At 34.0% G+C, this 27,892-nt stretch overlaps 1 protein-coding gene across 1 annotated transcript in view; it reads right to left on the bottom strand.

Moving 5' to 3' along the window:
• The window catches only part of CNTN6 (contactin 6), a 161,481-nt gene that overhangs the window by 66,850 nt on the left and 66,739 nt on the right, over positions 1-27,892 (bottom strand). Inside the window, exons 7-10 of the mRNA XM_063113413.1 lie at positions 7,581-7,765; positions 4,416-4,552; positions 2,799-2,928; positions 1,433-1,583 (exon numbers count right to left, since the gene is read on the bottom strand). Of these exons, the coding sequence (XP_062969483.1) occupies positions 1,433-1,583; positions 2,799-2,928; positions 4,416-4,552; positions 7,581-7,765 (603 nt within the window). The remainder of the gene's footprint in view (positions 1-1,432; positions 1,584-2,798; positions 2,929-4,415; positions 4,553-7,580; positions 7,766-27,892) is intronic.

Raw genomic sequence — 27,892 nt, 5'->3', positions numbered from 1 at the left:
CCAAAATCCAGGTTTCTAGCTTTCCCTGAAATTTTGGAAGTTCTACAACACTGGATGTATCTTCCCACAAAATAATAGTTGACAGAATTCCGAGATGTAATGGTCCCTTTTAAGTGTGGAACTCATGCTCCTGTCTTTCACAGTCACTTCTTCCAAGACTGATGATTGCCATTTTCATCACACTGTAGTTGTCCTTTCTTTCACCTGGCAATTCACCTGCCTGGCCTGGTATATTAGTCAGTTTTCTGCTGCTTGTAACAGAAAACATGAAACTGAGTCATGTATAACGAAGTGAAATTTATTTCTTACAGTTTTGGAAGCCCAAAAATCTGAGGTACAGGGGACACATCTGGTGAGGGTTTTCTTTTGGTGGAGGCTCTCAGCAAAATCCCAAGGCAGTGCAGGGTATCACATGGTGAGGGGGGCTAGAGCAAGACAGTGCACTACTGTGCTGCTTCTTTGCCTTATAAAGCCATTAGTGCCACTCCTGTGATAAACCACTCATTCGTTAACTCATTATTCCATGAATGGGTTAATCCATTTATAAGGGCATAGCCCTGATGGTCCCATCACCTCTTAAAGGCCTCATCTCTCAAATACCATATTGGCATTAAGTGCCAACATGAGCTTGGGGGACATTCAAACCATAGCCCCTAGTATGCATATGAGTTCATGGCACATGTGATGTTGAAGAAGAGCTCAATGAACTAAAGGGGCAATTTCCATATCATTAGCACAATGGCCCATACATAGCAGGATTTCACTATGTATTTGGTCACACAGTAACATACATGTCATTAAAAGAGAGCTGCATCTGTGGTCTAGTTGTTCCTTTTGTATACAAGGTTCTACAGCACAGTGGAATGAAATGTATTATAAGCAGAGAAAAACACCTGTTTTTTTCTGTCAAACTCTCCTGGAAAACATGCCAGTGCTGATCTAGGATTTCCCAACTGCATCCATTATGGAAGGAAACCTCTCTTCTTTCTCTATGGGAACCTCTCTCCATTTTTTCATGTGGTGAATTCATTTTGTCATGGGGTGAACACCTGTGTTACTATTTAAAAACCACAACACCAGGTGTGTGTGTATGTGTGTCTCTCTCCTTTGTGCAATGTTCTTCTCACTGATTTCTCAGCAGGCTGACTTGGAGAAAAGCCTTCAAACTGAATATAGAGAAAGTTCTTAAAGGATTTTAAAAAATATATCTATTATAAGTGCATGCACTGAAGATATTGCAGCCAAATTATACAAATAAGTATTAGCTTTATAAGATCCTTTTGTTTTTACTATCATGGGAAAAATGTTGGCATCTCTGGATATGCCTTTGAAAGTTTATCATAAAGGAGGGAATTTCGGAAGATCTAGAAAATTGTAAAGATGTTATATTACAAAATATTTAAAAAATTAAAAAAAAATAAAGTTAGTTTACCTTTTATTTTGTCTCAAGCTCTCTGTTCCTCTTTTCCAGGAGATAGCTGCCCTGGGAAAAGCAACTGGTTTGCATTCGATAGCAACATTCCCACCAACTTGGATAACTGAATATTTTTTAATGGGATTTTTGGAGAAATCAGGAGGTGAGGCTAAAAACAAAATTGAAAACAAAATTATTAAATTACTCACTTAATTAACATGTAGTGACCCAAGAGATAACTTGTTGCACTGGATAGAACCTAATATGTGTAGCCAAAATTCTTTTTTAAGCTACTTTGCTCAAAATGCTATGGGGCTGGTTATTGACTTATCACTTTGGAGTCTCTGTCTCCATTTGCAAAATGAAGATGGTGGTAGATAACCTCAGGAAGTTGGTGTAGGGATTAAATAACAGTTGTAGAGCCCCATAGTTCCTGGCCCAAAGTATGTGCTGCATAAATATAATTTATTTTTGCATTGGTGGTGGTCATTGCAATAACAAAAGCAAGTCGGTAGGGAGGAAGCAAGTTGGAAACAGTCACATTCTAACAGCATTTACAATAAGGGGGTGAAGATGATTCCATAGGAGACAGAAGAGGGACTTTTAGCCCTGATTAGAAAAATCATGAAATCTATTGCAGCCAAGATAATGATCCTAAATTTGAATATATATAAACAGCAACGAAATACCACAGAAATAAATCAGAAATACTATATCACTAGTCAGATTTCTTCAGGCAAACTTTAACTAGCAAAATGTAGTCTGTACTCTCTAGAGGAAGATGGGTTGAACAGAAATTAAAAAAAAAAAAAAATCTTTGTCAGTCCCAGCTTTGTCCCCACTAAATAGATGTTAAACAAATTCTACTTCATGAGGGTGAGGAATTATTAGACTGCCTGGAGTGCATCTAATCCTTTCCAACTTCATGGATGTTGAAATCCATGTGTCCAATCTCCATTTCTAGTTTAAAGTTCAAGTGAATTGAACTTCTTTCACATATACCATGTTCTCTTGCTTCTGGACTTTTCAGATGTTGCTTCTCTGTCCTTCACCTGAACTGTGTTTACTTTTTCTTCTGATTTCAGCTCAAAGGGAATTCCTCAATTTATGTTATGTTAAACTTGCCATGTATTCTGATAGCAACCACTCAATTCTTGATCATAAGAATCACCACATCTTTTAAAATTCGGCTTTTTATTTTTCTCAGTGAAAAAAAATTTTTTTTTTATAAAAATTGGATTTTTATAAAAAGCTAATTTAGGCATTTGCCACTATTTCAAGGAAGATAAATTTCTAGTTTGCAGAAATATTGGGTTCAGAATATGTGTACTCATAGCTTGCTAAAATGTCATTTTGAATTTTTGGTCATAAATAAATGACTTACCTAAAACTCTCAATTCTGCGTTTGCGTAAATTATCTGATATTTGTTTTCTGCAGCACATTGGTAGACCCCAGAATCTGACACATTCAGCATCATTATGATTAGTGTCCCATTTTCTATTTGAATTCTCTCCTAATAAATGAAAAGGCATATAAAGATGCTAGTATGTTAACGCAAGCATTCTCTTAACCAGAATACTATTATAAACATTTCTGCATATCTATGAGATTTGGTGCTTTGGTGTATTAATATACTGCAAGATCCTGAGCAGCTTTCTGAAGTTTAAAAAAAATGTTAATATCCTTATTATAATTTTAGTGATTATTATATTTTAAGTTCTCTTATTTCTTTGAAAATTGGCATTCCTTGCATATACTGCAAGTTAACTTGCTGTTATATGATATATGATATATGGAACAATTCACCATCCTAATTATACCCCAAAACATGGCTGACAATAATATTAGATGCAAATATCATTATTAGAATATTGCTTTGGCTTTCCATTTTAAGGTCTGAAAAAGACTTGAAATGTGATAATGTGATAGTTTTCTAATTGAGTCTGAAATTGGAAGAGCTAGATCCTTTCTTCCTGCAGCCTAATATAAAGCATGCTTAAATAGCCAAAATCTGTTAGAGAGTCCCATTTGGGGTACAGAAATACAATTCTGAATGCGCATAATGTAATAGTTAATACTACAAATGAAACTTAAAACTAAATATTTCAAGGTACCTATTACTGTCCTCCAAGGATAATGAAAGTAGGCTGGAGAAAACAGAAAATGTTATATGCAAAAGGCATACAGGAGGAAAATTCCACTTAAGCTGAAACAAAGAACAGCATTATGTTCAGCTTGCAAACAACAGATGTTCTTTGTGTCTCTGGCTATGCCTACATGTGCAAAGTAAAATGGACAATTAACACAATTATCTGGATTACTTAATGGCAAAAAACCCTCTGTCTCATTTTCTGGATATTGTAGAAGAAAGTATGTATTAGATTGAAAAATGTGGATAACTGCCTCAGTTCACTTTCCTATGGGGTTAGAGCCAGTCATCAGCTTTATAAAAGCAAGATACTGATTATTGACTAAGAGCTTGGGTCCTGGTATTAAACAAAGTTTAGAAGGCTAATTCTAAAATTTACTAGCTGCTACGTGATCTTGGACAAGTGGCTTAAACTCTCTGCAACTCGTTTTCTTCATCTATGTAAAGGAATAATAATTGCAACTCTATAATAAGGTCATGAGGATACAAATAAGATAATGCATGGAAAAATATTTAACAGAGGGGCTGGCTCATGTGAGAGTTCTGTAAATGTTAGCTATGATGATGATGATACTGATATTTGAATGTAGACCTATCATTGACTAGCTCTGTGACCTCGTGCAAGCTATTTGTCTTCTCTGCCCTTATTTTTCTCATTTGAAAAATGGAGATAATATTAATAGCCACCTTGTGAGTTTGTTTAAAGATTAAATAAATCAGTTATACTTCCTTACCTGGAACATATTAAACACTCCATAATCAATAGCTGTTACTGTTAGTTACCATTATTATCAGTAACAAAATTGACCTAGCAGAGTAGGTGAATTTTTAATATTAACATAGTTGCTTACCTCTGGGTTGAGGCGTTCACCATTCTTTAACCAGGTGTACCAAGGGTTTGGCTTTCCACTAGCTTTGCATTCCCAAAACAAGCTGTCATAGATAGAGAGGTATGTATTTTGGATTTTCAGTTCCCATTCTGGAGGGGCTGTTTCAAAAAAGGCAAGAGCAATTGTTTGGCAAGGCAATTATCCAAAACATTATTCTACATTCCAAGAGCTGTAGAAATCAGAAGGCCAAAGCCAACTGGGTCCAGTTGGACTGCACACACATGATTTGATGGAAGGAAAATGCAGGAGCTTTAATGTGGGGTGACAGAAATTCTGATGCAAATATCATTGGGCATTTGGCTCAAGTTAAATATTTGTCATCTGTCATTTTGCTGCACCTGTATAACAATTTGGGAGTTGTAGTAATAGGTCAAAATGCAGAACAGTGCCAAAGAATAATTCCATGCTAAATATTATTACCTAGGTCAAGTTAGAAAATGTGTACCAAATCTGAAACCTCTGCAGGCAAAAGTTTGCTGACTATTTTGGCCTAAACTAACTTAAAGTAAGTGTACCTATATCAGCCACAATTTCAACTCAATAGCTTGAAGCATAAACCAAATATGAGCCTTATCACATTTTCGTGAGATGATGATCCAGTTTTTTTTTTTTTTTTTTCTAAATAAAATTCTTGACAGGGAATGAAAACTTTTGGAGTTGTATACAGGTTTAGTAGTAGGGCATAAGTTTTTCAAAAACTTACATTCTGATCTGAGAAAGTTCTTCATAGTACTGAGGCAAAAACCACCTGGTATAATTGATGTGAAGGTAAGGTGGTATTATCCTCACTATCATTCACGGAAACAGGAGGGTTATAAATTAAATGTTTTAAAAATAGTATTTCTTCTGTAAAGATGATTGGAAACTGACTGAATATGCCAATTAATCTCTCTCCTGTATTTAGTTCTGTCCTTGGATATGTAGGAATGTATGGGTCTTCCCTTGGGATCTCAGGCTATGATAAAGAGGTGTTTTACATGTGTAATTGCACTTAATTCTCCCTACAATCTTTTGGAGTGGATTTTCACAGAGATGTTAGGTAACTTTCTCAAAACGACATAGAGAACCGAAAAGCCAAAACCTGACACCTGAAAACAGAGCCTCAGTGAAGGGCTTGTGTTCAGGGTGTTCATATGAGAATGCTAGCCTATGAGCAGGGTATCAAAAAAGGAACAGTCAACAGGGAAAGAAAGAATGTTAACACAAGGATGAGTTATTGAATTGGCTACCACCATGGATCATTTTTACTCCACCTCATGTATACTTCTAAGGAGTCTTTATAAACTGTCTACCAAGAAAGAAAGAGGAAGTATTTATTCATTGGTTCTCATCCACAGTTCCTATCCACAGTCATCTAAGGGTAGTGCAGGGATAAACTACTAACACCCCATGGATGTACATGCTTAAGTGTTGAGTAGGCTCTTGAAGGGCCCAAAGAAAAAACCCTGAGCAGGAAACAAGATTTACTTGGTGTGGCACCTGAGACAAGACTCTTTCAGGTTATACCTACAAAACATAGTGCTGAACTGGTCACTTTAGCAGTGGTTAGAGTTAGAAGTAAGAAGAAGATTTGAAATGGTGTACAATATAAAACCCATCTGTCTGATGTCCAGGGTTCTCCCATTGCAGCAACCACCTCCACTAAGATAGAAGACTCTTCAAGGTTCAGATCTTGGATCCAATAACCATTAACAATGAGCTTTTGCTCAATCCATCTAAGGTTTCTTGCCTAGAATATCACTGAAAATTATTTCTACCTCTTAAGATTATTGTAAGAATTATATAAATTTGCATTTTCAAAATTTCTATTTAAGCTAATAGTTGCTGTATCAATGTAAAGGAAAGTACTTTTTAATTTATTTACATTTTATAGATATCTTTGTGGTCTGGTTCATCTCTTGATTATATCTTTGTCTATTAAATAGAAAAATGGGAAATATCTATTAAAAACTAGTCTAAGCCTTTAATATCTTAGTTCTCCTACAAACTCCCAATTGTGTTCTTACTATTTTATTTGCAAAGGATGTAAAATTCCAAAAACTTTTTCCTTTAAGAAATAGGTACTATTACAAAGAATATTTTTTTTTTCTTGGCTAGCATTGCTGAAACTGTAGGGGAATAGTGAGCAGGATATCATAGTCTATATATAAAATAGTAGTCTTTATTCCAAGTTAAAATTGGAAATTTTAAAGGAAATTAAAAATAATATAATGAAAGAACAACATGGTCTACCCACAGGACATTCAATCAGTGTTTCTAGGAGGTAATTACACTATTCTAGACTTTTCAGATTATCCTAAGAAGTTATTAATTCTCTAATTATTTCATCATCGATTGTAAACATATCACATATAAACATGTCACATAGAAAAGTATATTCAGCCATGTATAAATATGGTGTTAAAAATTCTCTACCGCAGATATATTGAATTTACCAAAGAAGTTAAGGATATTTGAAAAGCACTCAACATTTTGATAATTCTGAGGTATATTTTATGATTTAGTTGATGCAAAAAAAGGGGGGTGGATTTCATCCAAGTTTGTAGTTCGGACTGCATGAAAGAAGACATAAAGACAAGTTTTATATAATACGTGTGTTCATCTCTTTTAAGTTCATGAGAGAGTCTGGTAACTGAGGCAAACATTTTTTAATGACAAGATAAACTTATTTTTCTATTACCTACATATGGGTAGATTAAAAGCCTGGGAAATAGAAATAAATACTGTAAACTACCATACAATATTATGTTTTTCCTATCATTTTTCTCCTTTAATTGTAAATTCTACTCAGAATTATAAGATTGCCGTAGGCTGCTGATGAATGTTTTATGGGAAATATATTGAAGTCCATGCTTCCTTGTATCACAAACTTTTATGGCTTTAACATGACACTGCTGATATTTTCAAGGCAATTATAATAAACAATAACATGCATAGACCATGCTAAAATTAAAGCTGTATTTTAAAGATGGCCATTCCCACTCACTAATCATAGCATTAGGCAGTCTAACCTGGAAATGTGTCTTCCCTATTTCTCCCATGACACTTTTCCACAACATGCTAATGACTTTCACTATTTGCTGTGAAGGGTGTTACCAAATATTTTTTGAAATTATATTAGCTCACCATAGAAAATGAGTTGACCCTTTGCAAGGTTTCTTCCTCGAAGGTTGCCTGCAATGCACTCATAGAATCCTTCATCTTCTTGCTGAAAGTTCGGGATTTCAAGGATAGCTTGGGATTTGCTGTACTTGATTTTCCCTGGCAATGGGCTTCCATCCAACCTCCTCCAACTAATTTCAGGGACTGGACTAAACAGTTATACCTCGTTAGAATAGAAGATGATTTAGTCTTTATGACAAAATAAGAGCATCTTTAAAAATAACTCTCAAAGAAAACAATTCAGTTAATGTATTACATTGTGTCTAGTTTTCAGTTCATGCAATCATTCACCACTCATTCATCCAGTCATTATTTAACACTTTCTTATGTGCCTGCCATGTTCAAGTCACTGTGCTATGTTCAGGGAATGTACTGGTGAATAAAACAGACATATTCTCTGCCCTCATGTTGTCTGCAGACTAGTGGAAAAACACACGCTAAACTAGTGGCAAAATCAAATACATTTGCAAATTGCAATAACTGAAACAAAGGAAACAGGGTGCAGAGATAGTAACAAGATTATATCAATTGAAATATGGTGGTCAAGGAAATTCTTTGTGAGGACATGACATTTCAGACTAGGCAGGCTCTACATATACTTATAGATTACAAGGCAAAAATGTAGATTTCTGTGTAGATAAATTTGTGTAATAGGTAACTAAAGACGTATTTGATAGGTGAGCTAAATTATCAAAGAAGATCAGCACTATAAAACAGATCCATATGAGTTGGGAATATAGGCTCTAAGATCCTCAAAAGAATGTACTCATTTATATACTATTTTAAAAACTTATAACAAAATAAAGATGAATTTACATTGCATTCTGTTTCCTATTAGAAAGGAATTGTAGAGTTCCTTTATTTATAGGAATTTAGTCTAATATCTATTTTTTCAGCCTAAAATGGGTATCTAACAAAAATGAATTTTATGATATACGCAACCAAGTGTGTAACAATAAAGGATGAATGTAAAATTCATGGTGTAGAAGGCCTCACTATTCCAGGAATAATATAAGAAAATGCAGTCTATAAGCAAAAACAGGAACAGTATTGACTAATAAACTGGTCATTTGTAAAATGACCCACCAGCCTATTTACATTAACATATATCCTTTCCTACTGTTAAATCATTTTTTATTCCCTTATACATTTTGAGATGATTTAAAAATTTCTACTCTAATTATATTTCAAATTAATAATAATAATAATAGTAACTCATTTTACAAAATCAATTTGTAAACCTTGTAGAGATGCAGAATTTCTTCAAGTCAACAAAAGTAACGTGGGAGAATCATCCAATCACATGCAAAGGTGTTGATAAATAAAGATATGTAGAGTTTGAGCAGTAAACAACTGCAGAAAATTGGTGATGACTCAGTATAGAGGCTTCAAATAAAGCAAGAAAATGAATGTAGCCCTTGAATTTTCATTGGTAAAAAATTATCATCCTCCTGTGTGAGAAGATAAAGTGCAGAACATCACATCATGTACTTACATATATCTGTGAGAAAATGTGACCCAAATCAATGTTTGATTTATCTGTTTTCCTCAGAATTATCATAGAGTTACCATTATAACTTGAATTTTGGTAAACATAGAACAAAAAGAATTATTATTATTATAAATGTAGTTTTTGTCCTTTTAAAAAGCCTTGCTATTTACCACAAATTTAGGTTGACATTTTAGTAAATTGGCATATTCCTGGCAACAATTATTCTCATATAATTGGTTTTCTTATTCATTCATTTTATGGGATATCAAACCAATAAAAATGAAGTTCTAGAAGAACATTTGTTCACATAGATAGTCACAAAGGCTGTTGAATATCTTTTTATAGTATATGTGGTAATATTCAATTTTTAAAAATACGTGTATTGCATATGTGAACACTTTTGAGTTGTTATCTGTGAGTATTTGGGATGTGAATGTCTTTTAGTTTCCTCTCTTTACTTATTTCTATTTTCTATTATTTTCCTACAATGAGAATGCATTACCAGTGTAATAAAAATTTTCTAGGAAAATTTATTTACAAAGAGAAAAATAGAAGCTCACATACTTATGTGAATTCCTGATCCTTTTTTATCTTTTTATGACAGTGCATCTCTGATGTTATGACAAATACAGGCAAAGTACCCAACTGAAAAAGCTTTTAACCTAAAACATTAAGACAAAAAAATTGAGTAAAAATTGAGTATTTATCCTAATTACATCTTAGTTCTTTATATTGATGAAGACAAAGTCAATTATTTACATAAATAAATACCTAAGTAATTAAAATTTATTACAATAATAATTATAATAATATCATAACAAATAGGTACCCTTTACTAACCAAAAACTCTGTGCCAGCTGCTATATACGTGTATAATATGTACATGTAATTTCATTTACTTATCCTAGAGCTAAAAGAGGTGGAACTGAGATTTATTTTCAGGTTTACTTGCCTCAGAAGCTATGTGCCCAATTACATGGCAATACTGACCTCACTACTATTGTATGATCATCTCCTTACAGCCTAGGTATTTGGGATTCTGCAAAAGTGGATCTACATTTAAAGTGCCTCAGTTGTGTAGAGGCAAAGCGATCAAGTCCAACCAATCCCCATTATTCTGACTTTCTCAAAGAAAAAGGACTCAGTGATAACACTGAAGTCTCACTGGACAAACATGCCTTCCCTTGATGGGACAAAGGGGTATCCTCTATAGATAGACTTTTCCAATAGGCATAGTGTAGCAGAAAATGTCATTGTTTGACCCATGTTCTTTCTAATCCCTTATCCACCCCAGATCTCATTGTACTTTCATCCTCAACATGGTATCTCTTTGTGTTGACTGTCCTCAAGCTACTGTAGCCAACTTTACTTTCACAAAGAGAGAACTAAAAGCATCTAGGAATTAACATAACCCTAAGAGGCAGCCCTTTACCAATAACTGACTGGGTGCCATGGTGTAAATACTTCAGCTTCCATGTCCCTGAAGTGGGACAACTCTAGGTGTGATCTGAATTAGTTCTTCTACTGGATTGAGCCAAATTTACCTTCTGTGGGATTCATGCTCTGCCTGGCTACTCTCCTTTCCCTGCCCCACTTCCACATTCTCCTATGGATTCCTCTTAAGAACTCTTCCAATAAGTCACTTTCAAAAAATTATCCTTTCAGGGTCTGCCTCTTGAAAATCCAGTTAGTTGGAATCTCCAATAGACTCCAATCATGTGCTACTTACTTAGTTATAATATCAACTATAAGAAATCCTTAGCTATTTCTCATACGGTATTTCTATATAGCCCTTAAACACATGTTGAAATGGAAGTCTGTAGAATTGAACATAAATGGCATTTAAGACCAGAAAATGAGTGGTAGAACCCTTGTGAAAAACCATGAGTTGTGGAACATATTTTGAGAGCTTATTGCACTCTATATAGAGCCAGAATTACACCAGAATAATAGCAAAAGGCAGGAAATGCAGAAGAGTCATGCAGATGAACAGAGAAAGGAAAGTTTCTCACTTAAAAAAGAAAATCGTCTAGAATTTTCTTTCTTTTTTACCCCAGTTGTGTTTGTGGTGATGAGTCTTCCATAAACTATTCAATTATGGAGGAGGTTATGAGATTCTGTGTACTAGGTTCTAACATAAGAGCCTTCAGTTTTGAAGAAGATTAGAAGAATCAGTATCTCGGATTCTAAATCTGCAGAGGACATTTGTGGGGTTTTTTTGCTTACATTTTAATTTTTCTTAGAAAAGCTAATCCTCCCGATCTTTCCTTCATCTGGCTTGAATTGGGCTCACCACACCTCTGGCATTAGGAGAGAGCACATAGAAGCTTATACAACATGACCACCTTGAATGGTCAAGCAGGGGAAGCAAGACAAACCAATCAGAGACAACCAGATTCAATCCTGGGACTGCTTTTGGAAGTTCTACTGAACAGAGAATCTCTTTTCATTGGGGTTTTATGAGGCAGTGGGATATAAAGTATCTTTGAAGGCCGAAGTTAACACAGAGGGAAGAAACCTGGAATTCTTCCCATGTCTAGATCAAGTCCTTGTCGATGCAAAACAAACAAACAAACAAAAAACCCCACCAAAACAAACAAACAAACAAACAAAATTCTCCTTGAATATGTCAATTAGTTAATACAATCTTGTTTTGTTTTCAGCCCATTTGAGTCATTTTCCGGCTACTTTCAATCAAAAGGGACCTGACGAATAGATTCTGAATGCCTCAGTTCAAATGCTAGCTGGGTTAGCTTCTATATGTGTGATTGAGTTAAACAATATGGTGGATTTCTTCTGGATATTATATTGTATGCTTTAGATATTTTAGAATCCTCACAGCAACTAATGCACCAAAAAATAATGACTCAAAAATTTTAAAAATTAAAAAAGTCTTATCAAGCACATTTTGCAGCTACATTTCATGTTAAAATTTATAATGAGACAAAAATCAAGCAGTTTTATAAGGTTTCACAGTTATTAATTAAATGTTGAGATTTTTTTTTTTTTTAGATTTGTTATACCACTGCTAAATATGAATGCCATGATCCTCTTGATTATTACTGGCAATGTGAGATATTGTGTCAGAAAGAATACATGCAAAACACAGATAATTTAAAATATGTATATATATGTGCATTTTAATGAATAGTTCCCACTTTACACTGGAACTTCCAATGAAGACACTAAATTAACTGCCTTAGATTTTACATTCTCTCTCTTTTTCTGAATCCTTTCCAAATGAGCAGTGGGTGGGAATAACTGGAATCAATGAAAAATGAAATTATTTTCATAATGAGTTTCAATGTTTTCGTGCAGGTTAATTTTTCTAAGATATACTATTCTGTGTAAATAATAATAAAAATAATATTTAGTACTGTTTATGCAGTATAGAGAGGAATGTGGCTTTTACTAGCTATATTTTGTTGCACATTTATAAGCATGAATTTTCTCATTTATAGAATGGGAATTAGTAACAACACAATTCTTAGCCTTATTATGAGGGTTAAATGAGATAATCCATGTCATGTGTTTAAAATACTGTGCAGCACACATTAAACAATATGTTTGAGTGTTAATGTTAAAATTAATAAATAATTTAAAATCATTTTAATATGATTATTATCACTTCAAAAGCAAGAATCTTTGTTCACATATATTTGTTTTCTACTCCATTGAGGTATCCATATGACCAGACATCCAATACAATATTTACGAATTATTCATAAGCTAAAATCAGATCTCCACACTATGAATGAAATGGCACCCAGGAATCCATATATTTCCATTGAAGTAAATTTCTGACTCCTACTGCTTAATATACCAGCTGCTATGGAGAACGGCCCCTGATTGTGGTGGGCATGTTCATGTCCTCAGGATGAAGGCAGAGATCTCTTAGGTGAGATATGGCACGCATTGCTGTGGAGGACATTTTTCTCTAAACCTGGCTATTCATCTAGGACCATTGTGGTAGAGAGAAAGGGAATTAGACAGAGTTCTCCAAAGAGAAAGAAAATATTGTGCAAGAAAGCTGGGCATTTAAAAATATTATTAATAAGCATTTAAATGATATTAATTGAGTGCTTACTATGTACCAGGCACTGTGACAGATGGTTTCCATATGTCATCTGAGGTAAATACTCAGCTGGCAGCTGCTAAGAATGCTAATTAGCTTTTTGGAATGGTACTCACGTTTTGACAGGTAAATTATTACCTGCCAACTCTTCTCCACTTAGAGTTCCAGAACAGGCTAATTTATTGTGATCTACCTTCTAATTCTATTGAGTTGCCACCCATTCAATTATAAGCACTAGTACTCTTCTTCCTTCTGTGGCTTCAGTATAATTTTTAGGTTCTACCTAGTTTGTCCATGTTGATGATATTCACTGGCAGCTCATTTTGGTTCAAAAAAAGTGATCTGTTCAAAATGCGAAGTTAATATATTAATCCCACAAAGAATGCCGTGGAGCAAGGGCAATCTTTGAGGGGTCTTCAGATGGAGATTGTTAATGCTCTTGGAACTGTGCTTCTATAGAGTCAAAATAAATGGTGCCACCATTACCATGCCAACTAATATCTGTTCTTTCTGGCAATATTTAACTTCAGTTCTGATCCCTCACTTCCCCCACCCTCCCCCTTTTTTAAGAAATTGAGCTCGGATGGAAATCTCAATGAAGTAAACCAATCTGAAGCAATTCTCTAACCCAAAGTTTTCTCAGACCATTGATGAGGGATTCATGAACTTTGTATTTAAAAAGAAGCATTGCAAAAGTCTTTTCTTATTTCATTCCTATTTTCTAAATCAAGTTTGCCTGAAATGTGAGTCCTCACAGTTGTGAAATATTACTAGATGGTAAAAGCAAAGCTTTTTTTTTCTTTCTTTCCCCTTGCTCTGGTTTTGTGCTTCTTAAATAAGCATTGCCATAAATAAGGACTTTTACTTCATTCTATCACGTCATTATGCTTTTACAGAGTGAGCATCCTATTAACTTTATCTGAAGACAGAGAATACACTTGTTAACCATCTGCCCTAGTTCAACCTGAACTGGAAGATAAATTAAAGCTGTCCATACACTAGTAGAAATTGTGCTTTCAATTCTATACTTTCAGCCCATGAATGGAATTTTCATTACTAGTTCTATTTGAGAAAGCTTATATTTCTCTCCTGGATTTCTTAAATATCATTATCCACAGCTTAAATCCAAGCCATACTAAGTCTCCATAACTGGAGACTGGTACAGAGAAGCAGTTTCCTAAGATGCTTATATTCAGGATTATTCTTAACTTGAACCTCATTTCAAAAAATCCTGTCAGTAGCCATTTTTAATCGATGATTGTAGAGCAGAATAACAAAACCAGCTTTGTTAAATTTTCAGACTGTTCAGCTAGCTGCTTTCATTTCCCCAACTTGAAATATTCATACAATGGCTTGGAATATGAGATTATCCTATACGGATACAATATGCCTAAATTCATGAGTTCTGCAGAAAAGCAATCTCACTATTATGGAAAAAGGAAAAACATTTTTTTTCTATCTAAACATAGTTATGACTCTGTCCACCACTCAGTATCTGCTGGAGACTGAATGTGTCTCCCCAAAATTCATGTATTGGAAACCTAACTCACAAGGTAATAGTATTAGGATGTGTGCCTTTTGGGAGGTGACTAGGACATGAGGGTAGAGACCTATTGACCAGGACTAGTGCCCTTATAAAAGAGGTTGAGGGAGTTTGTCTATCCCACCATGTGAGAACACACTCTCTATGAAGCACAGAAAAGGCCTTCCCCAGACAAGAATAATGCCGGTTTCTTGATCTTGAACTTCCAAGACTCAACTGTGAAAAATAAATTTCTATTGTTTGTAAGTCACCCAGTTAATGGTATTTTGTTATGGCAGCTGGAAGGGACTAAGGCAGTGCCTATAGCAGGTTTCTTTAGGGAGGAAATATTATGAAATGCATGTTTTAGCCTGGTATTTGACACCACAGCCAGCTGAAAAGCCACACATGGTTTGTTCACCAGAGCAATGGTGGCAGAGTGCCACCTGCACCTGGAGTAAAAGGACACAGCAAGTTTTATATGACTAAATGTAAGTAACCTAACCTCTCTGAGCCTCAGTTTTCTGTTTACACTAAGGTAACAATATGCACATACATAAAAAGGATCAAATAAGAAAACATCACTGAGAGAACCTTCTAAAATATAAAGTTTAAACCCAAAATAAGGCTTAATAAATTGACTTATTACTAAGATTATCAGTAGGGACAGAAAGGAACCATTATCCAAAGATGCTCTAAGAATTTTATTGCCAGTTTCCACTTGCGTTAATGCAGGTAAAATAAGCACTAATTTACACATGAAACATGAAGTGAAGCCCGTCATTTCACAATGTGGTAGAGGTGAAAATGATACTACATTTACCAGATAAATAACAGCTTATCCATGACCTTTTATTGATGATTATACTAACTCTAGATAAATACCTTTGCTGCTTTTAGTAGATAAAATTATAATTTGGCCAAGGTGGGTGTGTTCCAGAGGCTTGAGTTGCCTCAGATTTATAGGGCTTGACCTTATCTCAGTTTATAATCATAAACTTTCATATGAAGAAGTAAGGGTGAATTTAAAGTGGTGTGTTACTGTTGAATTATTCTACGATTATTATATCTAGCATTTATTGAGCACATATATGCTAGGCACTGTGGTAAGTGCTTCATTGAAACCACACTCTGAAACATGTAACTACCGTTGTTAACATTTTGTAGATGAGCAGACTGGGACTAGGATAGTTTGGGTAACATACGCAACACCGCACAGTATATGTAAAAAATAAAAAAAGATTCAAACTAAAGTTTGTCTTTCCATAGAGACTGAGCTCTAAACCACCATGCTTTGCTGCTCCCACATGAACTAACCAGACACAAAATGAGAGCAAACCTTTTTAGGCTGTATAATATGTACTTAGCAGTATACTTCTCCTAATGAACTAATGTCTTTTGCAACAGGTAGATAAAGCTCTTTTTGTACAAAGGCCAGAAGGTGAAATAAATCATGGCTTAGAGATCACTCCAATGTTCGCTGGAAGATAGGGAATAAGTAAGTTATTCTTTCTCCCCAGCTCAGTTCCAACTTAAATTTGAAATCTTTCTCTCCTGCACCTGCCAATTACTTAAAAGTAGGAAATGTGGGTCTCCTGAGAGAGGTGGTGATAGACTGGGATGAAAAGGAGGAAGAGCTGCTTCCAGAAGTATATATATTCTTCTTGGATGGTTTTTAGAGCCTTTAAATTAGTTTAATTTTAGAAACAGCACTGTAAAATTCCAATTTATGGTTTTTGAAAAAAAAAAAAGGAAAGAAATGTTTTAAGCTAGATTCAGAATGTATCTTTAAGATCAAAAGAGGCCTACTTGTCACTTGTATAACAGGTTCCTGACCTTTAAAAGTCGACCCTCTACAATTGAATTTGGCAAGATACTTCAGAAACTTTAGTATTTTATATTCCCTTTACCAATAATTCTGATTTTCTAAAAATATACTGAGGAAGTTGACATGGATATGGGCAAAATATAGCCACAAAAATATTCATTCCATAATTATTCATGACAACAAAAAAGGAAAACAAATTAGAAGAAAACTAAATGCCCACAAATAGAAGGTTGGCTGAAAATATATATTGTAATACCCCACTGTCATTACCAACGAGGGTACGAAAGACTGTTTAATGACCTGCGGATATGTTCATAGTATATTTTTCATAATTTGAAAAATCATTTTACAAAAGAATATGCAGATTATTCCAATTGTATTAAAAATAAAATAAAGACTGAGAGAATATATGTATATCAAAAAACTGAGAAAAATTATCCCTACAGGAGGAACTAAATGTAAAGCAAATTTTATTTTCTTCTTTTTGCTTGCCCATATTTAAATTTTTTTTTCAAAATAAACATGTCTGATTTTTGCAATACTACCAGAAAAGAAAAAAAAAAAAAAAAGGAAACAAAAACAAAAATCTCACAAAGTAATTTGTTTTGTTTTAAGTGAGGATCAACAAAATTCCTCCTAGTCTACTTGCTTGTCTTCTTGTCTGCTCTGAGATCTCTTGTTTCAAATTTTCTTCCAGAACTCTGGTTCTCTTGCTCGTTTTGCTCTATTACAGTGCTCTGGAAAGCAGTTTAATATCAGGTGTGAGTGACCATCTGCACACTCCCTGGCTTTGGCATTGGTCTATCCCCTGGTTTCAAACTTCTTCCTGTTTTCATTGGATACCTGTTCTATTTCTCACTTGAAAACAATTCAGTTGAAAATTATTTGTAATCAAAACCAGGAAACCAACAGATGAAATCAATAAAACCAAAAGCCAGTTCTTTGAAAAGATTAAGAAAATTAATAAATCTCTAATCAGGTTAACAAGAAAAAAAAGGGAAGACACAGTGACTAATATCACTGACAATCCCATGAACATTAAAAAGATAAATTGAACAAAATAGGCCAATTTCTTTAAAGATATAAATTATCAAAATTCTCACAAGAAGAAAAATAGACCTATAACTATTAAAGAAATTGAATCTATAATCAATAATCTTCTAAAACAGAAAGCACCAGGCCCAGATAGTATCACTGGTGAATTCTCTAAGTGCATAAGGATGAAATAATAATGGTTCTCTGTAATCTCTTCCAGAAAGTAAAAACAAAGGCAACAATTTCTAATTTATTCTGTGAGGCCAGCATTACTATGATACCAAAAAAAAGATACAGACATTTCAAGAAAATAAAACCCAAAAACTATAGACCAACATCTCTCATCAACATAAATGAAAAAATCCTCAACAATTACTAGCAAATTGAAATCAGCAATGTCTAAAACTATTTATGCTTTACAACCAAGTAGGATTTAGTACAGGTATGCAAGACTGGTTCAATATTTGAAAATTAATTCATAATATCCACTACTCAACAGGAGAAAAATCACATTATCATATCAATTGATGCAAAAAAAAAATTGACAAAATTCAATATCCATTCAAAATAAGAGCTCTCAACAAAGTAGGAATAGAGGGAAACTTCCTCAACTTGATAAATAGTTTCTACAAAAAATGTAGAGATAACATCATGATTAATAATAAGAAACTGACAGCTTTCACCGCGGTAGGGGAAAAGGCAAAGATGTCTCCTCTCACTACTTATGATCAACTTTGTATTGAAAATCCTAGCTGATGCCATAATAGAGGAAAGGGAAACATAAAATTTCTTGGAAAAGAAGAAGTAAAATGGTTGCTTTTCACAGATGACAATGCAAAATTCTCCAAGAATTGACAGAAAAATAATTCCAGAACTAATAGGTGATTATAGCAAGGTTGCAAGATACAAGGGTAATATAACCAAGTCCATCACTTTCCTTTATATTAGCAATGTACAATTTGAATTTGAATTAAATAATTAAAATACAGTTAAAAATACAATATCATTAACATTAGCACCAAAAACTGAAATACTTAGATTTAATTCTAACATAATATATAGAGAATCTGTATGCAGAGAGCTACAAAACTGTCATGAAAGCAATTAAAGAGGATCTTAATAAATGGATAAATATCTTTGTTCAAGGATAGGAAGACTCAATATTGTTAGTATATCAATTCTTTCAATTTAATCAATAGATTCAATGCAATCCCAATCAAAACCTCAGCAAGCTGTTTTGTGTATATTGACAAACTGATTCTTTTTTTCTTAAAATTTCTTAATAATATACTTGTTGGTGTTTCCATCTTTCTTTCTTTCTTTTCTTTTCTTTCTTTTTTTTTTTAAAAACTGGTTCTAAAGTTTGTATGGAAAGACAAGAAAACAAAATATAACAAGCAAAAAAATTGCCAACACAATATTATAGAAGAACAAAGTTAGAATACTGACATTATCCAACTTCAAGACTTACTGTAAAGCTACGGTAATTAAGACAGTGTGGTAATGGCAAAAGAATAGACATTCAGGACAATGGAACACAACAGAGCCCAGAATTAGACCTACATGAATACAGTCAACATAAGTTTGGCAAAGGAGCAAAGACATACAATGGAGAAAAGCTTGTCTTTTCAACAAATGCTGGAATAGTAGGACCGTCCATATGCTATAAAAGGAATTTACATACAGACTTTTCCATCTTTCACAAACATTAATGTACAATGACCATAGATCAAAAGATAAAATACAAAACTATAAAAATTTTAGAAGATGACAGAAGAGAAAATCTAGGTAACCTTGGACATGGTAGTGAATTTTGATATTCAACACCAAAAGCATGATCGATTAAAGAAAAAAATTGATAAGCTGAACATCACTAAAATTAAAAACTTGTGTTCTGTGAAGGACACTTAAGAGAATGAGAAGAAAAGCCACAGACTGGGAGAAAATATTTGCAAAACACATATCTGATAAAATACTTGTATACAAACTATACAAAGAACTTTTAAGACTCAACAATAAAAAATAAATATCCCAATTAAAAAGTTGAGAAAAATCTTAAGACATCTAACAAAATGAGCATATTTAAAATGTTCAACATCTTTTGTCATGTGAGAATTGCAAACTAAAGCAACAATGAGATACCACTACACACCGATTAGAATGGTTAAAACAAAATAAAATAAAATAAAAAACCCCCAAACCACCCACACATCAAATGCCGGTGTGGATTAAGAGCAATAAAAATTCTAATTTATTACTGGTCAGAATCCAAAATAGTACAGTGCTGATGGAGTGGAATTTAACTAATCAAGCAATTAAAAAGAGCAGGAGGATCCATGTGACAATGGATTAGAGATGAAGACAACAGTAAGATTGCAGATTTAACTTAATACAATACAGATAGTTGTTTATAGAAATATTCATCAGTATGTGCATACAATAGGTAGTACAGCACTCATACTTTTTTGCTCTGCCATCTGAAGGCCTAAATAAATGGCACTCCCGTAGCAATGAGGACACCTAGTACCAGATATTTATTGGTTTCTAATACTTTTCTCTAGTTGAAAAAAAAAGAAAAAAAAAAAAACCATAGGGATCCTTGGAGAAATTACTGGTTCCAAGACCAGGTAGGAAATATACAAGATGAACCTGGACCATCTTGTAATGCTGGAAAATAAGCCAGTGCTAACACACACGCACACACCCCACATTGATGAGGACATAACAAAGAGCACAAGAGCTAACTGAAAGAGCTCCTCATGCCAAAAATTGAAACAATTTCAGCAGAAAAATAAAGTAGCATTGGATTATGATCTAAAGTATAAAATAAGTATACATGAGTCAGAACTGATATATAAATTATTAAAAAATTAATAAATGGGAGGTGGGGGGAAGTGGCAAGTCTTCCAGGCAGAAGAATTCCAAATAAATTAGGTAGATTCAATACCCCACAGGACGTGAAGCACAACTCACCACTCATTAAGACTGCACGTAGTTACCTCATTCCAAAGAGTCAGTATGGAAAGAGGAGGAAAGGGTCATTTGACAGTGGAGAATCCTGGTAAAAACTACTGCAACCAGGTGATGAAGCCCAGCATCAGCAGTCCTAAGTCATTTTGATAGACTTATAACCTTGATATGAAGTGATGAAAATGGCACTTGACCTCCATTTTCTTCCTTCTTGAAATCTGTAAGCCCAATCTGATTATGAGAAAAAATGCAGAAATTCTAACAGAGAGGCATCCTACAGCAAAAGTGACCAGCTCCCCTCACAACTATCAAGGTCATCAAAAACAAGGGAAGTCTGAGGTGCTGTTATAGCCCAGAGGAGCCTAAGGAGACAAGAAAACAATGGAATGTGGTACCCTGGATGGACATTAGCTAAAAAACAAGGTAATTTGAATAAAGCATAGACTTCAGTTAATAATAATAATTTAGTAAATAATAATCCATATCAGTTGATTAATTGTAATAAATGTAGTATAATAATATAAAATATTAATAATAGGAGAAACTATGTGGGAGCTTCTGTGGGATCTCTCTGTTCAATCTGCTCAATTTTTGTGTTCCAAAACTGTTATTAAAAAAAAGTTAATTAATTTAAAAAAAGTGTTTGTGAAAGGAGAATAAAAGGAAGAAAGAATCTCCCATTTCTCAGAGCTACAAAGGGGCCCTTAAATAATAGCCTAAAATTAGCTGTACCAAAAGAATTGAGAGTGACCCTCTCCAATCTCAATTTAACAAAGGGCAGCCTGGGGAAAAGATAATCAGTAAAGCTTCCAAAGTGAGGTTCACTGAAGCTTCCTTCATTGAAGGTTTGGAAGGAAAGAGATGATCCCAAGAGAAGTGCGTGATCATGCATTGTTACAATCAATCCTATTTTCGTTAGACTGCAAGCTCCCCAGGGCCTTTATATAACCTTTTTTTATTTCCCCATGGTCTAGTGCCTGTCCCTTGGAGAATCCCTTTTGACGGAGTGACTGACTAACTAAACGAAGGAATGAAAGAATTAACGATGGAATAAAGTATTCAATACATATGTGCCAACTTAATAAATAATTGGTGCTCAGTTTGCTAAATGAGTGAGTGAGAGAATGTCAATAATCCTTAGAAAGATTAAATGCAGAATTTCAAAGTGATAAATCCTTTATTCTGGGAAAGTCCCTGAGAATTATGTTAGTGCCGAAGTAAAATACAGAAACTATTTCTTTCATGTGCGTGCTTTTTAACCTCCTCAGCCAAAGCAGCTTTGACAATTTCCAGGATTAATAAAATAGTTACTATTTATTGGTTGCCTATTAGGGGACAGAAACTCTAGTAGATAAGTTTGATAGTATTTTCAATCCTTACAACAATCCTGTTATATCTATTTTTGCCTTCCTTATACACAAGAAGAAAACTGACCAAAGTCACCCACTATTTTCAGGGGAAGTTAGGACATAAATCCTTTGAATTCAAAGTCTATACCCTTCAGAACACTGTGTTGCCCTCAAATGTTGGTAAATTCACGAATAAATCACTCTTGCTAGGGTGAGTCTGTGTGTATGTACATGCTTGTTGAGATTAAAGTCTTTCAATTTCTGAACACTAAGCTTGAAGGTTTGTCAGTTAGATTTGCATGTATGATCAACAGAAGTTAGCATTCTGTGGAGTTTACTATATTGTTTTTATGCCAATCAATGTAATATCATGTTAAAATGCAAAGCCATTAGCAGGAACATAAAAATTAGAAATACATTTTAGGCCAAATGGGGCAAACCATGCACACGAAGGTTATCGGTTCAATGAGGGAGGAAAAAGTAAACTACTTATTAGAAATCCAGATTGGAAATTATTAAGATATCTGATTTTTTCAAAAAAGAAAAAACAAAACAAAACAAAAGCAATTGTGAAAGGCCTGAAAAATTTCAATGCACCTAGCTTGGTTTTAAAATGCTATTGTCATTCTGAGTGACCTGAGAAACCTTTCTGCAGTATAATCTGCAATGATATACAAATGTGTAAAAAGAAAAGCAAACATAAAGAAAAACAAACACGACAGCTCCTCTGTCATCTGAGGGTTCTGGAACATCTAAAAATATCATGGTGAGACTTCAAATTTATTGCTTGACATTGATAGCCAAGCTGGGTATCTTTTGCTTCATAAATTAGAAAAAAAAAAAAAAAAAAAGATATACATGTAGGATGTAAATATAGTCCTCTGTGTGAAGGCTCCAGAACACATAGGAACATTCTACGCTGCTACTAATTTTATTTACATTCCAGAGTACTAACAGCAAAGTTACTAAATAACGATTTTTTAAAAGGAAAACACATTTGGTTGTTTACAAAAGCAAAAGAATAGATTTATGGTGGATATCAGTTTCATTTTCTCACTCAGAACAAAGGCCCACATTTTCTTCAAAGGAGACACACAGATCTATCAGTCAATCATACTACATTTGCATAGCACCTATACAAGGAGCTTCTTCAAGGTATTTCACAATACAATTAATTTGCAGTTTAGATAATTAAGAGTCTGCCATGTTAAGCAAATGAGACAAACCTAAGAGTTGAAAGCTGTGATCATGACAGCGCTGAAAGCCCAACATAGAATGTGAGTTACATATCCCAAATGTCAAGCAATTAAAGTTCAAGCAGATATTGAAGTTTTGTCTTAATTATTCTATACCCACATGAGCCTATGGTGACTTAAGATGGTTAGATTCCATGAGTAAACACTTCAGTCAGCCTTCCCTAGACCTCACCCTCTCTACATTCTGCCTGCATGATTGCAGCAGCCTCCTCTGCTGGTTGCTGTTACTGAAACCATGTTCTCTGAGCTCTCCCTAATCATCTATACCAGATTTTTAGAAATGAGTACATTGCCATAATCACATATAAATCACTGGGGCATATGCTTCTCATTGGTCCTGACTGATTCTTGGTAACACTTATTTCTTCTCATTAAAACACAGCATGAATTTTTAAAAGTTTATCTTTCAATTTTTCTTTGTTATTTTTAATGTATAAAATTAAAACTTACTCATTATTGAAGTATTAGTAATTACAGATAATATAAATGGGAAATACATCCATAATTTTATTCCCCAGATAAAGTATTTGTTAACATTCTGCTAAATTTTAAAGCCTATTTCATGTAAAGTATTTACATAATTGGGGGTAATACTGCATCTGCTCATAAAGGATTAACTCACATATTAAAAAGTTAATTTGATGCAAATATCAAAGTGGTATGAGCATGAGCTTTGAAATCAGAATCAGTAAGATGTATATTTGAATCCTAGATCTGCAACTTATGTTCTCCTATGTGCACTTATTTTCTCTAAACCTCACACATTTCCTTCAAAATTAACCTTTTAAAAAACCATACATGGCTTCTGGTGATGTGGGAGCAACTGGGACTGTACTTACTGTGCTCTGGAAACAATAGAAAACTGTACAAATTATATTTAAAAATGCAAATAACTCCTTTCAGGAATTTAACAATTTGCAGCATAAAACCGATGCTTGAAAGAGGGAAAATAAATAAAATAAGCTTTTAGTAGCCCTGGTTTTCTATCTAGAGGCACTTTCCAGATCAGAGAGTAGGGAGGGGAGACATAAGTAGTACAGTACTGTTTCACTGAGTTAAGAAGACAAAGATCAGACTTTGGGGAGACTAAAGTGGCTGGAATTGCAGAACAGAGTATAGAAAAAGATGACATTACAAAAAGAACAGACTCCAGAGAGCTACATATGAGTGTCACATGAGCCTAGGAAAATCATTTTTCCAGCTCAGACAGGGCTAGAAGACATCAGAGCTCTACCATGCCAGAAAAGAAAGGCTTGATGAACATTTAGAGTATTTAGTAGGGAGACTCATCTTGGTAGTAAACTAGCCATAAGGTCTACTCCATATCTACTCTAAGGAAACTTAATAATAAGCCACAAAAAAATCAAGCAGATTCACAGTAACTTGACAGCCTATCAGAATAAAGTCCAACAATCTTTATATAAAAACATCACAATCCAGCATTCAACAACATAGTATTTATAATGTATATCATCTAATTTGAAATTACTAGGTACGCAGACAAGCAGAAAAATAAGAACCATGACTAGGGAAAAAAGCAGTCAATAGAAATAGGTTCATAAATGAGAAGATAGAATTAGCAAGCAAGGACTTTCTTACCATCAATAGGGCTCCTGTATCACAGCAGGTACTACAGCTGAAATAACCACAAGCCTCAATCTCTATTTAAGAAGGAGTGTCCAAGAAAACCCAAAGCAACAAGGGAGACAAGAACAAGGACACTAGAAGAAATTTTAGCTCCTGATACCACAGCTATGTCATACAGAAACCACAACCTAACACCTAGCCAAATAAGCATAAAACTTCATACTAAAAGTCCAATTACCTCAGTTCTTTTTATCTGCTATGTCATCAAAGTTTTAACAAAAACTTACAAGGCATGCTAAAAAAAACACAGAAAAACACTTCTAAACATCAGAAACAGACTCGATGGCAAAGATTTTTAAATTATCAGACTCAATGGTAAATACTTGGACATTAAAATTAAATTAGTTACTATCAGATATAGTATTATTATCAGACATAGTAATTTAAAATTACTGTCATTAATATATCTATGTGGGCTATAATGGAAAAAGTGGACAACATGCAAGAACAGATGTATAATGTAAGCACAGAAAAGGAAACTCGAAGAAAGGATCAAAAGGAAAGCTAGAAATAAAATATAATGTAAGACAAATGATGGGCTCAGCAGTGGACTGAACATGGCCAAGAAAAAAAATAAGTGAGCAAGAAGCCATATCAATAGAACTTCCAAACCTAAAATGCAAAGAGATAAAAAGGAAAAACAAAACAAAGCAAAACAAAATAACAAAATATCCTAGAACTGTGGGGCAATTACAAAAGGTGTAAAAATTTCCAGAGTTTTGCTTGTTATTAATTTCTAGTTTTAATCTGCTGTGATCTACAAAGATACTTGAAATGATTTCAATTTTTTAAAATTTGTTGAGACTTGATTGTGACCTAACATGTGGCCTATCCTGGAGAGTGTTCCATGTGCTGATGAGAAAAATGTGTATTCTGTGGTTGTTGGATGAAATGTTCTATAGATAACTGCCAAGTCCAATTGGTTTAAAGTGTGGTTTAAATTCTATGTGTCTCTGTTGATTTATTGCCTAGATGATCTGTCCAATGTTGAGAGAGGGGTGTTCAGGTCCCCAAATATTATAATATTTGTGTCTATTTCTTTCCCTAGGTCTGATAGTGTTTGATTCATATATCTGGGTGCTACAATGTTGAGTGCTGGAAATTAAACAACATGCTCCTGAAGGACATATGAGTCCAAGAAGAAATTAAATAGAAAACCAAAAAATTTCTCAAAACTAGTAAAAATAAAGAAACATCATATCAAAACCTCTGGAATACTGAAAAAGCAGTACTAAAAGGGATGTTTATTGTAATAAACACTAACATCAAAAGAACAGAAAGATTTCAAATAAATAACCTAAGGCTATACCTCAAAGAACTAGAAAAACAAGAACAATTTAGTCTCAAAATTAGTAGACTGAAAGAAATAAGATCAGAGCAGAAGTAAATGAAATAGAAACCCAAAAAATGATATAAAAGATCAATGAAATAAAAAGTTGGTTTTTCAAGAAGATAAACAAAATTGATAAACCATTAGCTAGGCTAACTAAAAAAAGAAGAAAGAAGACCAAAATAACAAAAATTAGAAGTGAAAAAGGAACATGACAACCAATACCACAGAAATACAAAGAATCACTGGAGACTCTTATAAGCAAGTATACACCAAAAAATTTGAAAACCCAGAGGATAAATGGATAAATTTCTGGACAAATACAAACTACCAAGACTGAGCCAAGAAGAACTAGAAAACCTGAACAGACCAATAACAAGGAACGAGACCGAAGCAGTAATCAGCAGTCTCCCAACAGAAAAGCCCAGGACTCAATGGCTTTACTGCCGAATTCTACCAAACCTTTAAAGAGGAATTAGTATCAATTTGCTTCAGACTATTCCAAAAATTGAAAGAGAGGCCATTCTCCCAAACTCATTCTATGAGGCCAGCATCATTGTAATACCAAAACCAGACAAAGATACAACAAAAAAAGAAAACTATAGACCAATATCTTTGATGAATATAGATACAAAATCCTCAACAAGATATTAGTAAGCAGAATACAGCAACACATCAAAGAAATTATATTCTATGATCAAGTGGGATTCATCCCAGGGATACAAGGATGGTTCAACACACGCAAGTCAATAAATGTGATATACCACATCAACCAAATCAAGGAAAAAAACATGATTTTCTTAATAGATGCAGAAAAAGCATTTGACAAAATTTAACATCGCTTCTTGATAAAGACTCTCAACAAATTAGGTATAGCAGGAAAGCATCCCAACACAATAAAAGGCCATACACAACAAACTCACCACCAATATCATCCTAAATGATGATATTGAAAAGCTTTCAGCTTTTGCTTTAAGAATAGGAACAAGACAAGGGTGCCCACTGTCACCACTCCTGTTTAACAACAATCACAATGATACATTGAACTTTTAAAAGGAGAGAACAGAATAGAAGTTACCAAAGATGGGAAAGGGATGGGGAGGGTAAGGAAGGAATTGGTAAAGAGCCACAAAAAACTATTACATTGTGTAATGTTGCATATGCTAATTATCCTGGTGTGAGCATCACATATTGCACACAGATATTGACATTCAACTCTATACCCCATGGATATGTACAATCAAGTATATTTCAATAAAACAAACAAACAAAATTAGCACAAATGGTGTGAAAGATATTTAACAGGAATACCAGAAAGAGAAGAAAGACAGAAATGAACAACAGAAATAACTGAAGTAACAATGGCTAAAAATTTTCCAAAATTAATGACAGACACCAATCCATAGATCCAGGAAGCTTAGATAACACTAATCCAGATAAATAAACAACAAAATGATCAACACCTTCAAAAGAAGGGATATTCCCAGGAATAAAGGGGTTATTTCCTAATTATGTAAGTACGTATATGTGGTATATTGCACAAACATATAATGAAAACTAATCTGTAGTTCAGGAACTGTCTTAGGCCCTAAAAATAAAAAAAAAAAATGTTAATAAGATATGGCACTGAAGCTGATCTTCCTTTTTTCTCTGTCCTATCCACCTATTCACCTATTGATTTCCCCTCTTCCTCTTCTCTATTTCCCCCCATCTATTAAGATATATAAACTCTAGTTTAATGTACGCATAGTTTATAGCACGAATAGTAGTTA

This window comes from Cynocephalus volans, chromosome 11, assembly GCF_027409185.1.
Source record: "Cynocephalus volans isolate mCynVol1 chromosome 11, mCynVol1.pri, whole genome shotgun sequence".
NCBI classification, from domain to species: Eukaryota; Metazoa; Chordata; class Mammalia; order Dermoptera; family Cynocephalidae; genus Cynocephalus; species Cynocephalus volans.
Note: the sequence above shows the minus strand (reverse complement) of the source record. Positions and strands in the feature narration are given on the sequence as shown.